Source organism: Ziziphus jujuba, chromosome 12 (assembly GCF_031755915.1).
Source record: "Ziziphus jujuba cultivar Dongzao chromosome 12, ASM3175591v1".
Taxonomy (NCBI): Eukaryota; Viridiplantae; Streptophyta; class Magnoliopsida; order Rosales; family Rhamnaceae; genus Ziziphus; species Ziziphus jujuba.
The window spans coordinates 23,356,102-23,370,415 of NC_083390.1; the positions used below are offsets into that span (position 1 = coordinate 23,356,102).

General features: G+C 35.6%; 1 protein-coding gene across 4 annotated transcripts; it reads right to left on the minus strand.

Moving 5' to 3' along the window:
- Nucleotides 1-8,281: 8,281 nt before the first annotated feature.
- LOC107429598 (isoeugenol synthase 1) lies at nt 8,282-13,457 on the minus strand. 4 transcript variants are annotated; one of them, XM_016040309.4, is made up of 5 exons: nt 13,085-13,455; nt 12,822-12,956; nt 12,319-12,565; nt 10,615-10,818; nt 8,282-8,656 (listed from the first exon to the last, which is right to left on the minus strand). In XM_016040309.4, the coding sequence occupies exons 1-5, from the start codon at nt 13,271-13,273 to the stop codon at nt 8,457-8,459; spliced, it is 975 nt and encodes a 324-aa protein (XP_015895795.2). In that variant the 5' UTR covers nt 13,274-13,455; the 3' UTR covers nt 8,282-8,456. The 4 variants fall into 4 exon arrangements, with proteins under 4 accessions (XP_015895795.2, XP_015895797.2, XP_024933809.2 ...); XM_016040311.4 differs by having other exon boundaries at nt 12,337-12,565; nt 13,085-13,453; XM_025078041.3 differs by lacking the exon at nt 8,282-8,656 and adding an exon at nt 8,699-9,811 and having other exon boundaries at nt 13,085-13,456.
- Between the last annotated feature and the right edge of the window lie 857 nt (nt 13,458-14,314).

A 14,314-nucleotide genomic window follows, 5' to 3' on the forward strand; every position in this document is an offset into this window, starting at 1 on the left:
TTAAAAAAAAAATAATAATACATCTATTACAAACAAATAATGGGTTGTTGAATATGTCTGTTTTCTTGGTACGGTAAAGCTACAGATATACGGACAAGTTCTTTACAAAAGCTATCTGAAGAGTGATTGTTAGGAATTCTGTTCGGATACGTCTCTTACCATATAATAGCCTTGAAAAGCTATCTGAAGGAAAGCTGTATCACTAGCTACAACATTGAAATGTTTGTTCTTTTCTTTTTCCTTTTTTTTTTTTTTTTTTTTTTGGTTGAAATGAGTTGAACTTGTTTATATATTATATATTCATGGCATAGAGACACTCAGCTTGTGTTTTAGTTTTTCAACCACACACTGTAGACGGATAGATAATATTAATTAGGTCAATTTTTCAGTTTATACACATACTTTTTCATGATAAATTGGTAGCCACACCGTACCTTATATGGGCCATCTTGAATGGCCGGCCACTAAAATTCGATTCTATGTAAAGCCATTCAAAAATTAACAAAAAATAAAAAAATAAATAAAAAAGATCTAAAGCTAGTATGTAAATTCATTGTTTCTCATATGTTTATAAATGCTTTTAGATTCAAGTTCGTATAAAACTTCTAGAAGCTTTTATGATGAGATTAAAACATGAAAATCATAAGATATATATGAATAGTTAACTTCGTATAAAACTTCTAGAAGTTTTTGTGATGAGATTAAGACATGAAAATCATAAGATATTATAGTTAACTATGAATCAATGTTAATTTTATAACTGCCAAACACATATAGAATATAGTAAGAGTCAAACTGTCTATATATGATGTCACATATTACATTGTATACACAGTTATACATGTAAACGTTATCAATAAAAGTGGAAAAACAAGTTAAACACGTAAAACAATATAGTAACATTATATTGCAAAACATGATCTAAGTTAGAATTCCAATGTAATTATGCCACAGCGACACTTTAAACATATAATAAATAAAATTATCATGAATAAATAAGCTGACGCATAAACTCAAATTAAGTTACATTCTCTATTTTGAAGCCACGTATATATTAGGTTGTCTAGTTTAAAACCCACAACCATCTCTACTTACACCAATGAGGTGGATCAGGTGGCAGAAAGCCGACGGACGCATCATATCTGTTTGAAGAAGTTATGCATTCGAATTCTAGCAAATTTCGTCTGAGTTTTGGTATGGATTCCACATGTAAGAACACTGTAAAAGAGGATGATAGGGACAACCGATTTGGTGGTGGACTGAGTAGCTTATTGACTTCTAATGGGTTAAAAAGCCATGAGTTATTAATGGTCCAAAGTTCCTTAAAATTTGGGCCGAGAATACTCGCAAAGAGTTTTTTTTTTTTTTTTTTTTTGGGTAACCTTTTAGTCCCTAATTTTCCATATTCGTTTGTGAAGGGTGTAAATTTGCTAGATAAGAGAGCTAGACAACTATTGAAGAATCTATTGGATTATGCTACTGAAAGAATTTCAAGGACTCATTCAAAGGTGAGATTTAATCAATATTAGTTCTCAACTTTAGCTGCAAACGATAAATAATTCCTTAGCTGACACTTTTCAATTTTTCATATTCTCTCTGAATTTATACATTCATTTGTAAAATCCATGACCTTTCATGATTATTTTCTTAATGTTTCCTAAGTCCTTTGTGTCACAGATCATAGCAGCTCATTTTGATGTCTCAAATGCGTCCTTCAATTCCTATCGTCAGCAAGCCAAAGTTGTCCAGAAGTTGAAGCCTCCTCTTGTAACACCCCGTCCCAAAGTACAACGGAAAATTTTCAACTTTGACCGAGGTTGACTGTTGACTATTGACCATTGACCGAAGGGGTCAAAAGTTGACTTTTTGACTCGGATGGAATTCTAGGTTGACTGAGGTACCGTTACAAAGTACACATTGGCACGAGTTTGTAGACTAGTAGCACGTTGAAAACAGAGCTACGGTTTGAAAGTTATGAGCAAAACAAGTTGAGGTCCAGACTGTCCAAGGGATGCCAGAGTTGACTTTTCATGCAAAGTTGAGCTTTGACTCATGCATGGTTGTGAAGTACTCGTCGATACGAGTCCGTAGACTAGCGGCACGTCCAATTTGGACATGTGGTTTGAAAGTTATGGACCTGTAGAGTTTTTCAAATACTGTATTATTTTAATATTATTTTTTAAACGTGTAACAATGTGCAACGTGTGACTTAATAAATGTGACCATGTGTCACCATGTTGAGATGCCACATGTCAACCATGCTTAATACCATATTATTTTATTGTTGTTATTTTATATAATAATATTATTTTGTTATTATTTAATTATTTCTTTTATTTTCTTTTTATTTCTTTTTCTTTTCTTTTTTTTCTTTTTTTTTTCTCTTTTCCCCCATGTGGGAAAAAAGGGCCACGTGCCCCTTCCCCTTCTTCTTCTTCTTCTTCTTTCTTTCCTTCTTTCTTCCTTCCCATCGGCCATCTCTCTCTCTCTCTCCCGTGTTCATCTTTCTCCAGCCACCACAAGCCACACGCACCGGCCATCGTCGAAGACCACACGCCGGTGAGCTCACCAGCCAAATTTGGCGGCCGGTCAGCCGGCGATGCGCCCAGATCGGGCCGGTGAAGCCGGCGGCGGTGGGTTGAATTTTTCCAGTGATTCTCGCCGTTTCCGACCAGCCCAGTCCAAATTGCCACCCCTTTCTCCCTATTTTGGGTCCTCTGAGTTCAATTATGGTCTCCAATCATTTAAATTCGAAGTGGTTCGTGAGATACGAGGAGATCAAGACCGGCCGAAGCTTTCCAGCCAAATTTCGGCCACCGCCTGTCGAATTGAGCTCAATGGAGGTCGGTAATGTGATCTTCATCTCACAAGATTTCCGTACACATATAATTTGTTAATTTTGGTTAACGTTTGTGTTAGGCCCCCCGGGTACCGGGTATTATTTACCCGAATAAAATATTATTTTATTTAAGATGTGTAATGTTGTTGTTCTAGGGGCACGGGTGAGTCATGGAATTGATCCCATGGTGGATCGTGGTTTAATTGCGTGCTCCAGGTGAGTGACCCACCTTTAAAAATATTTTGGGTAATTAATTATATTTATGTGGTGTTAAATTGATATCTGGAATTTATGCTCATGTGGTAGAATTTGAATATAATCGGGAAAAAAATATTATTTTATATATATTTACCCATTGATGCTAAATGCAATTTTGGATTATTAAGGATTTTCCGATTATTAATTTTTTGTGATTTAATTGCATTTATTACACATGAGCAAAGTATTTTCATTAATTAATTGTGTTTTGATTTTTATATTATTCTTGGGCATAATTGGTTTAAATATTTTAAGAAAAATATTTGTTTAATTGGTGGTTTAAATTTTATAATTATGCCCGTGGAATATTATTTGATGGATTTTGTGATTCGAGAAAAAAATTATTTTTATATTGTTATCGATGGTTTCGTACCGGGTATGTTAAAAGAAAATATGTAGGATGATGAAATTGAAAACTGGTATATTTTCCACGGTAATTTTTGGAAAATCGGTACGGTAATAATTAATTTAATAATTATTTTAGACGCACTCATACAGTATTGGTGTTCCGGTGTATATGTGGTTAGCACGCAAGTTATTATGTTTCCCGTGAGTTGCCATTGAACCGAGGACAGGCAAGTTTTATAGTGCACATAGCCGTCCCCCTCCTTAGCCGGGATGACGGTTTCAGCAGCGGTACTGTCGGGACGCCGAAGTGCCGTTTGCAAGTTTCTCTCTTTAACCCCCCGCCAGTCGGTGCTCGGGACGCTGTGTATCGGAGGGCATCACTGGTATATGGTGTGGTGCGTCAAGTACAAATTTTTCGGATAGAAATTTCAAACCTCAAAGTGTTCAAAAATTATTTATTATATTTTATTACATTTTATTTATATTTGGGGTATTTATCTATTGTTTATTAAATTCTTTGATCTCTTGGTTTTCGGGAAATACGAATAACGGGTTTTGTGAAAATGTTTTAAAAGGGAAACATTTCCAACGGAACGAATAGTGAGGGTTTTGAGAGAAATTATTACTTTTCAACGTTTATTATTATTTATTATTTAACTGTTGGGTACTTATTAATTAATTTCCCTTAATTGTTATATTAATAATATTAAAGGTGTTCAGTAGATAGGGTCACTCACTGATATAATTAGCATTTCACGTTTTTAAATTCTGTTCCCATAGGTCCAGGTTGGGAGACGTTGATCGTCCGGGGCGAGCCCAATGTCTCAGTTCATTACCGAAAGTCCAAGAAATATTTCTTCCCTTTTTCCTCTCCATCTTGTATTACTTCTTTATCGGTCATTATATTAATTCCATATTTATTTGTAAGACGCTCTGTATACTGTATTGGATGCATTTTATTAAATACTGCATTGATTCCCTGTTGTTCATTTGGAGTGCTATAAGTTTGTGAAATTAACTTGTAGTAATGTGGGAGGAATAAGGGGATGTTTATAGAAGTGTGTTTTTAGTGCAGGAAATTTTTGGTTAGTCCTACCCTTAGGGGAGGTGCTGCCGGATTTTCCATTGGAAGGTTCGGTGGTATTTCCCTGGGATCAGGGTTTGTCTAGGGTTACGGTGAGGAATTTTGGACGGGTCCTGACACCTCTTATACCGCACGAATTCAAAGCCTTTCCCATCTCAACTTAAAATTCTGGAAATGATTCTGAAAGACATACAATCACTTTGCAAAATGATGAGAAAACACCTAACAAGAAGTTACAAGGTGAAGTTTTAAAGCTCTCTAAACCCTGCAACTCATGTCAAAAACCTGAAAGTTGTCTTCAAAAACAGGCTTCATCTAAGGAGTTGAAACCGTTCAATGAGATAGCCAGGATTCCAAGCAAAAATGGCCTTCAAGATCGGCTACTTAATCAGCAAGCAAATGGATTGATAGAACTGAATGAAAATGTCGTAAAGTAGGCGAAAGGCAGCGAAGAGCCAAGACAGAAAAGAACCTCTGAAATGGTTGGTAATTCAAGCATTGGTGGTTCAGTTGGATGTTCCTCTACTTCTTTTTCAACCAGTGCTGATAAAACAACATCTGCATTTGGCCTCACTCGCCAGATAGGTGAGAGTAAATTCTCAAAGGAAGTTTCTGACTCAATCAACCAAATAGAGTCGGAAATTTTGGCTATAAAACTGCTTGATCATCTTGCCAGCATTGGTGCATCTCACCCTGCTTTGATCAAGAAAGGTCATGAGGTGACTCTGTTGGTGGTGGAAATGAAGCATTGTTTCCACAAGCAAGTCAGTCTACTCGTGTAACATTCCACATCAGTTGGAAAGGGGAACGAAGCATGCCATATAAGTGGGTGTGGATATCTTTCCCTTGCGAGGCCTTTTGTGGACCCACCGTGTAACAGCTGTCGCAGAGCAAAACCGTGCGGGCTCGGCCCAAAGCAGACAATATCGCATGCGGGTGGTCTGGGCTGTTATAGTGGTATTAGAGCTGGACCCGGATCGGTGTGCCAGCGAGGACGCTGGGCCCTAAGAAGGGAGGATTGTAACATCCCACATCGGTTGGAAAGGGGAACGAAGCATGCCATATAAGTTGGTGTGGATACCTTTCCCTTGCGAGGCCTTTTGTGGACCCACCGTGTAATAGGGGTCGCAGAGCAAAACCATGCGGCCTCGGCCCAAAGCGGACAATATCGCATGCGGGTGGTCTGGGCTGTTACAACTCGAAAGTATGAGACCTCAAGTCTAGCCCAAAAGGTGCCTTGCAAATGTGGCAAGCCTGCATTCGTTTCAAATAACTCGTATAACGGAAGATTACCAGTCATTGATACTTCCAAGCAACTTGTAAAGAGTGGCAATGCTGCTGGACTGAAATTCAAAGGACAAAACTGCCAAAACCAAGAACAAATCCTATTTTTGAACCCAATGTGAAGGACATGGCAGAGAGAAAGGAATCATTGAGTCGACCGGAAAGTCAGAAGAATGACATGATGTCAAGTTATGTCCATGGATTAAGGGTCTTTCTAAGTTATGATGACCCAGGATTCAGCCCTACTTCGCACGGGAAAATGCATAATAATCAAACTTCAATAGGAAGTCCCAATCAGAATACATCTTCATTCAGAGGGACAACAAAGAAGGCAGTAAGATATATACCTCCTCTGCCACCTCAGTCTGTTGTAGTGTCTACAACCAAGTTGGCTCTAATCACAAGCTGAAACTGGCTTTGATACAAGGGACAAATAGGAAAGGAAAGAACTTGAAACGTCAAATGATCATTCGGCCCATTCTGTTGGAGTAGGAGTCCACTAATGCCATGAACAGAATAGCTTGTGTGATATCGGGGAAGAAGAATCTGCAATATCAGTCAGGATTGGAGGAGACTAGCTCAAGTCCAATTCCTTCATCTTGCTCTTCAAGTTGGACAACTCAACACAACAGAGAATGTCGTGATAATTTTTCACAGAGCTTTAGAATCTCTGAAGAAAGTTGTAGCTTTTCGTATCCCAAACAAAATCATCGACACAATGTTTGTAACAGCCTAGTCCACCCGCATGCGATATTATCCGCTTTGGGCTCAGCCCGCACGGTTTTGTCAAAACGCGTCGCAATGGTTAGGGGGAATCCTCTTACAAACCCCTACCTACCAGTCCCACTGACACGGGCCTTTCAGGCCCAATCACGATATTGTCCGCTTTGGAAGTTAGGTGGTGAGCCCAATCCTACCCCTCACGGTTTTACTTTCCCTCATAGGAACGCGTCGAAAGGGAAAGGTATCAACACCCTCTTTTAAGGCATGCTTCATTCTCCTTTCCAACCAATGTGAGCTCTCATAATGTTAGTCCAATTAAAACATTCATTCGAGGGGTCGAAAAAATTCCAAGAATGCGGTTGGAAAGTTCAAGATGTTTAAGAACAAGCTAGGACTCATCTTCCACCACCATCATCACCATCATGAAGATGGTGATGGTAATGATCATTCAAAAACAGCATTCCACCATAATACATGGAAGCACCTGAAGAAGATTTTCGTCAAACAAACAAGCATGACAACATTAATGGAGACGAGGTGTGAAATCCCACATCGGTTGGAAAGGGGAACGAAGCATGCCTTAAAAGAGGGTGTGGATACTTTTCCTTTGCGATGCGTTCCCATGAGGGAAAGTAAAACCATACGGGGCTGGGCCCAAAGCGAACAATATCATGATTGGGTCTGGAAGCCCGTGCTAGCGGGACTGGTAGGTAGGGGTTGTAAGAGGATTCCCCCTAACCATTACGACGTGTTTTGACAAAACTGTGCGGGCTGGGCCCAAAGCGGATAATATCGCATGCGGGTGGTCTGGGCTGTTACAGATGGTATCAAAGCCAATACCCAGATCGGTGTGCCAGCGAGGACCCTAGGCCCCAAGGGGGGAGGATTGTGAGATTCCACATCGGTTGGAAAGGGGAACGAAGCATGCCTTAAAAGAGGGTGTAGACACATTTCCCTTGTGATGCGTTCCCATGAGGGAAAGTAAAACCGTGCGGGCTGGGTCCAAAGCGGACAATATCATGATTGGGCCTGGAAGCCCGTGCCAGTGGGACTGGTAGGTAGGGGTTGTAAGAGGATTCTCCCTAACTATTACGACGCGTTTTGACAAAACCGTGCGGGCTGGGCCCAAAGCGGACAATATCGCATACGGGTGGTCTGGGCTGTTACATGAGGTGCCAGGAGGGAAACAAAGAAAGTTAGCAGTCATACATAAGCACAAGGATGGACATGTTCACTGCAAATCTGCAGATTCTGACATTGGACAGCATGATCTTGCAAAAGGTCAGTATGTCCAATGGTCATTAACTATAGCTGGTTGGGTACTACATTGTTTTGGTGCCTATGAAGTGGGAAAATGTGCAAGGTAGTTTTGATGTTTTCAATTTTAAAAGGGATTTTCCTTTATGTGGATTCAAATGCTAGTGGAGTATCAGACATGATGCTGCCTATTTTTATGTTGAAACTAAGGATGTTTGGGAGAAAAGATATGTTTGGCCAAAATGAGAGACATTAGTTGTTTGGTTTTGATCTAAAATTATTGAATTTTTAAATTAATCATCGACGCCATATGAGGAATCTCTTACATAACAATAAGAATTCTAATTTCTGTTGTTAGTTTGTTGGAAGAGCCCAATAAAAGTTGACCCAAAAAAAAAAAATATATATAGTTATGTTTAAAGTCACTTAAAATTAATATAATTAAAAGAAAATAAACAAAGAAAATTGGAATTAATAATTTTGCAAAATAATTGAAAAGCATAGATGATATTATTCATCACATAGACTCTCTAGTGGAGTATCACACAAGTAATTCTCATACAACAAATCAAAAGACATTACCCATTCCTCAAAAGGATACAAAATTATGTATAATATGTATAGGAAATTAGCTAGGTAATGAAAATGAATAAAGTAGAAAACTCATGCAAATACTGCTAGTTTGGGCTTGGGAGGGGCAACCAAGCAAATGTCAAGGAATTCATCAATAGAAGTATACTTGTAATCAGGATATAACCTAGAAGCTTCCAAGTCATCTGCGGTTAGTTCAAAGCTTGTCTGATCTCCTTTTATGAATACATTATGAAGTATAGCAACTGGTATATTGTCTGGGAAAGGTACAGCTGCAAAGTAGTAGAGAAATTAAAAAAAAAACAAAAAAAAAAAAAGGTTTTTAGAACAGAAACCCAAAAGAATATATTAAATGAACATGGAATTTGTTCATATAAAGTACAATTTTGAAAAACAGATAAGTAACCTAGACCAAGCACACATGCATGCATATCATATATAATTCACAACTTCCTGAAACTTTTGCCAACATTAAATATTAATTGGACTTTGACCCATTCTATTTGCCTTTGGAGTTTGGACAGAGACACAAGACAACAACTATATGTGGTAGGAATCACAATTTAGCTCGCACAATCCGAATGCTGCGGTACATCATCCCTAATGGGGCTGTTTTTCCCTAAAAAATCATGATTACAGGGCGGATTTGGTTCAACATTTTAAGACCTAAACTGGGATAAGGAAATAAGAACCATGACCCAATATATATATATATATATATCTACATATTTATTTATTTATTTTTATATTTTCATTTATGTAATAATGTGAATGATTGAATGTTGATATATTATTATTTTGTCTTCTTACAAACCCTAAGTCCTAACAGTGCCGCCACCAAGCTTCACCTTCATCAACTTAACCTCGCCGATCATCACCTTCACAACGCTTACAAACAACTACCATCATGATTCTCGGGGAAAGCCAATGAAGAGACTGTGAGGTTGTTGACTAAATTCAAAGACCGACTCGCCGAAGGTTTCAATTGGGAGTTGCAAGATCTGGTACTGAAATCCAAGGTGTTCTCGCTGTTGGACCCTGATTCATCAAAAAGGGTTCAAAGGATGCTTCTCATCGGAGAAGGCAGACCCGATCTACTACTCCGTCGGCGTTTGGCACACCATCGATGGCCCAGTAATCTCGTTTCGCCACCTCCTCCGAAGCAACTCCAACACCATCACGCACCCGCCGCACGGCCATGGATGGAAGGAGAAGAACCACCACCCCCTCGTCGACTCCCATGGCCGCCACTACACTTTCTTCCATAGACGACGCGCCTCCTTCCTCCAAAGGTGGCGGTGGCTTTTACATAAGTTTGAACTAGTTTATATATATATATATATATATATCAATTATAAAAAAGGGGGTGGCAATGCGGGAAATGTGTTGTGTCGTTCTTGATTGGGAAATCTTTGTCCTTGTCTAGCCTTTAAAGAAACAAAAAAAAATTACAAGGACAAGATAGAGAATTCTCCACGGGACGCGGATGAGATTTAAAAAACAGGTCCGTCCCACTCCCTTGACATTGTTAACATGTGGACAGCCAAGTGGGCGTCTATCGAAGAAAAAAAATGTATGTAACACATACCCCGACCCCAAAAAATTAAAATAAAATAAAAAAGTGGACTTAGTTCCTTCTTTTTTTTTCTTTTTTTTTTTTGGGGTAATTTAAGTGGACTTAGTTTCAGTACCATGGCCACATGATGAATTTATTAAAGTAGCATAACTAAGACAACAACCATAGGTATGTATATATATATATATATACGTGGTGCGTGACACATGCAAAAAAGTGGACCTACTTTCAGTGCCACGGGCAGCTGATGAATTTATTAAAATAGAGTTAACTTTTTAAAACTAAACAGACAAATAAATAAGGAAAAAAAAAATCTTGATTCATATATAAATCTATGACCGATTGCCAAGATAGACTTTCTTTTGACTATTTGGTCATTTCTATAAAAAATTTCATCCCTCGATTTAATAAATATGAAATTAAAAGAGATTATCTCTGTCAATATATCCTTCACATTTTTACCTATAAGATTATGGGTTCAAAAACACTTTATCTTCGTTTTTTTATAAAGTAAAATTGTGATTAAAAAAAAATTGACAAATATGATAATAATAAAAAAGAGAAATTGAAGAAACTTTATGAAAATAATAAAAAAGAGAAAGGAATCAAATAATGGTAATTTAATAATGAAATTGAAGAAACTTAATGACTTACTTTCAGAGAGCTTGATGACTTCCTCTTCAGGAACATGTGTTCTCTTGAGGGTAAGTCCAGTTTTTTTCTCCCAGGCAGAGATGAGATCCAATTGAGAGACAATATTCCTTGGTGGCCTGTAAACTATAACCCTATTGGCTACCTTCTCATCTGTTGCTGCTCTTACCGTGTACGCCGCCACATCTTCCTCGTAATTCAAAACCGCTGCACATTTTTTTGTTTTCCTAACACAACTTAATAATTTCTTCAAATATCCCTCTACATCTATCCGATAATTTTCTTTTCAATCAAATATTAAAAATTATTAAAGTATTAGTGGGTCTACCATATATTAAAATTATTAAAGGAGTAGTGGGTCTGCCATATCTTTTTCTCTGTCTTCATATTTGGATCATGTATATATTGTTTTTATATTTTTGGATGCTTTCCCCTTATTTTTTTTTAACTTGGTAGAATCGCAATTATCAAATTTTACTGTATTAATAAATTAATAATAAAGTTTGTTCAGCAATTTAAAATTTCAGAATCAAAACTCCATATTATATGCATCGTCCTATATACTTTATTGACTAATATGGTTAGGGTGTCTGAGACAAATTTGACTGATTCAGAAAGTTTATAAAATATATTTACATGGTTGATATAATGCGTATTTTTAGTTTAAAATTATGAACTTGATGTGAATGTGAGAAGAGATGGATACATATTATAAACTCATAGAAAATATTTTAATCTCAAATTATATATACATAGATATATATATATATATATATATATATATGTATATATATATAGTTAGCTTCGTATCAAGTCAATATGATAATTTTAAAATCAGAACTTTATTTTTCAAATAAAAACACATAAATTTTTACAAGTATTTTTATTTAAAATCAGAATTTTATTTTTCAGATAAAAACATGTAAATAATTCTTTAAATTTTTACAAGTCTAAAAACACGTAAATGATTTTTTGGATTTCTACCATGTATACTTTGTCCAAATATCTACTGATTTAGTATGTCATAAAATTAATTTCCACCTTGATTAGTAATTAAATTTTAACTTCCAACAATTGATGTGATTTAAAGTTTAAAAAAAAAAAAAGATTTGATGTAACTATCATACGGACATAATGTGAAACTAACTCACATATATATATATATATATATCATAATTTTTACCTCTACATTAATATATATATATATATATGTATAATTAATATTAATAAAATCTTTAATATGAGATCTAACAGTATATTTTTTTCAATCTTATATTGCATTAAATATTGAAATTTAAAATTATATTTATTAATCATTAAATTTCAATAAAATTTATTTTTTCAAAATAAATTTTATTATATCACTAAATTTATAATTAATTATTTTTTTTAAATTTTAAATTTCATCTGTTGATATAATTCAATAATCATCAAAATAAATAAATAAATAAATATATATATATATATATATATATATATGTTCCAAAGTTTTTCAAATGAATAGCCAACTCTTTTTGCAAGGATTTTCAACCACTAATCTCAAAACGCATGTTATTGACTATTAAAAGTTGGTATTGAAAAGTGATAATTAATCTAACCAATTTCGGCATGGACGGAGGAATGATGTGGGATGTGTCTTTTCCTACCTCTATAATTATTAATCAATTTACTCCATTAAAAAATAATAATAATAAAGAAAAAATGTACCATAAGGTTGATACGTACTCTTGGCTTCACCGGATCCATAGACAATGACTTCTTGGATCTTTTCACCGGGATGAAGCAAATAATCAACAAAATAAGCAGCAAAAGTATTGGCCGCCACATAAGTAAATGGAATTCCGGCCGCCTCCGTCGCTCTTCTCACCTTCCTCTTGTTTTCCAACAGTGCCTCAAACGGCGGCAAACCACTCACTCTGTCTACTTCGTTTCCAAATTCGGATGGTACAAATCTCTGTTTTCATTATATGATCCATCAAAACACGACTTTGGTCACTATATATATATATATATATATAGACACAAACACACAGCAAGATTCTAATCTAAGATCCTAGATTTTAGTCCTAGAACAACCTATTAGCGCTGTTAGGAACTTATTAGCAATATTAATAGGCACCTATCAATGCTATTAGGCTGTTAAGTCCATGATCGTTCATATTAAATATAATTATTTATATGTATATATGTTAATAGTGACTTTTTCGCACCTTGATATTACCAGCCTCTTCCATGGCTTTGATGATCTTGAACTGTTCAAGGTGTTGAGGAACAGCCACAGTAGATATCACCACGTCCACTTGCCGAAGCACATCGACAAGCTTCTCGTGCTCCTCCAATTCACCCTGTTTTCCCACAAACCCAAACACCTTTCATTAATTCTAAATACATATAATATTTTGTAATGCTCAAAACTCAATATATATATATATATATATATATAAGAAGAAAATAGAAAGAAAAAACAAAGTACTTGGAATATGGTGACTCCCATAGATCCAAACTGTTTGTGAAGCTGAAGCTTAGAAGGATCGGTATTGGGTTTGATGGGTCGGACATAGACAAAAGTTGGGTGACCCGCAGAAACACTTGCTTTAACCATGTATTTCCCAAGATACCCAGTTGCACCAAATATCAGAATCTTGCTCTTTTCCGAAGCCATGGCTAGCTTTCTCTCTTCTTTCTCTATAGGGAAAAAAAAATATATTAATGACTATACCTCTCAAAAGCTTATATTTTGAATTTTGATGCCCCCATACCATGCCTTAATATAGGCATATTTTGTCTGTTGCCTAATATCTCTAAAAATTCAAATCTATTCTTGCTTTGTTGAATTTCATTTAATTTATATGTATATATATAGATATATATATATATATTGGTCTGCTGCTTGAAAATAATATATTTTCGGTAGATAAAAGTTGATTAATAATTCTTTTGCTTTTTTTTTTTTTCCAATCTTATTCTGAAACAAAAAATTTCCGAGCTAGGACTATTCAACAGCCTATAGGAACAAGGAAAAAACTTTGGACATACAAAATAATATATAAATATATATTTGTTCAATTGCGCCTAATGAAAAGGACACGGCGGCCCCCCCAAAAAAAAAAAATATATATATATATATATATATATATATCTGTGTTTGGATATATGTAAATTATATGATTCAACTAAGAAAACAATTAATTGATTATAAGGTATGGGTAAAAATGGAAGAGAAAGGATTTTGTGGTTCTGTGAATGAACAGTTAAATTAGTGACTTACTAAATATAACGTTTGGAATTATGGTAGAATAAAAGAAGCCCATTTATTTTTTCCAATATTTGAACATTCAAAACTTTGACTTTACATGTTATGTTGTCTTTTGTCCAGAGAAAATAATAGAGTGGACGTTTGAATAGTCCATTGCATATCATATATATTATGTGAGCCAAATTAGAACCTTCATCCATCATTATTAATTTATAAAACCACTTGCAAATTTGACAAAAATTAAGGTTCTACTTTCTTTTGGTCTCTTGTTTTTTCAATTAATCTTCATCCGGAGAAACAGTGGCTTAATTCCATTAAGCTGTCTTTGTAGAGACTGATTGCCACTAAGTTGACATAGCCGTTGCTCAATGTAAAAATGTTATTAGTATTTATTTATATATATATATATATATATAACAGTCCATTAATGACTAATGAGGAAGGTTT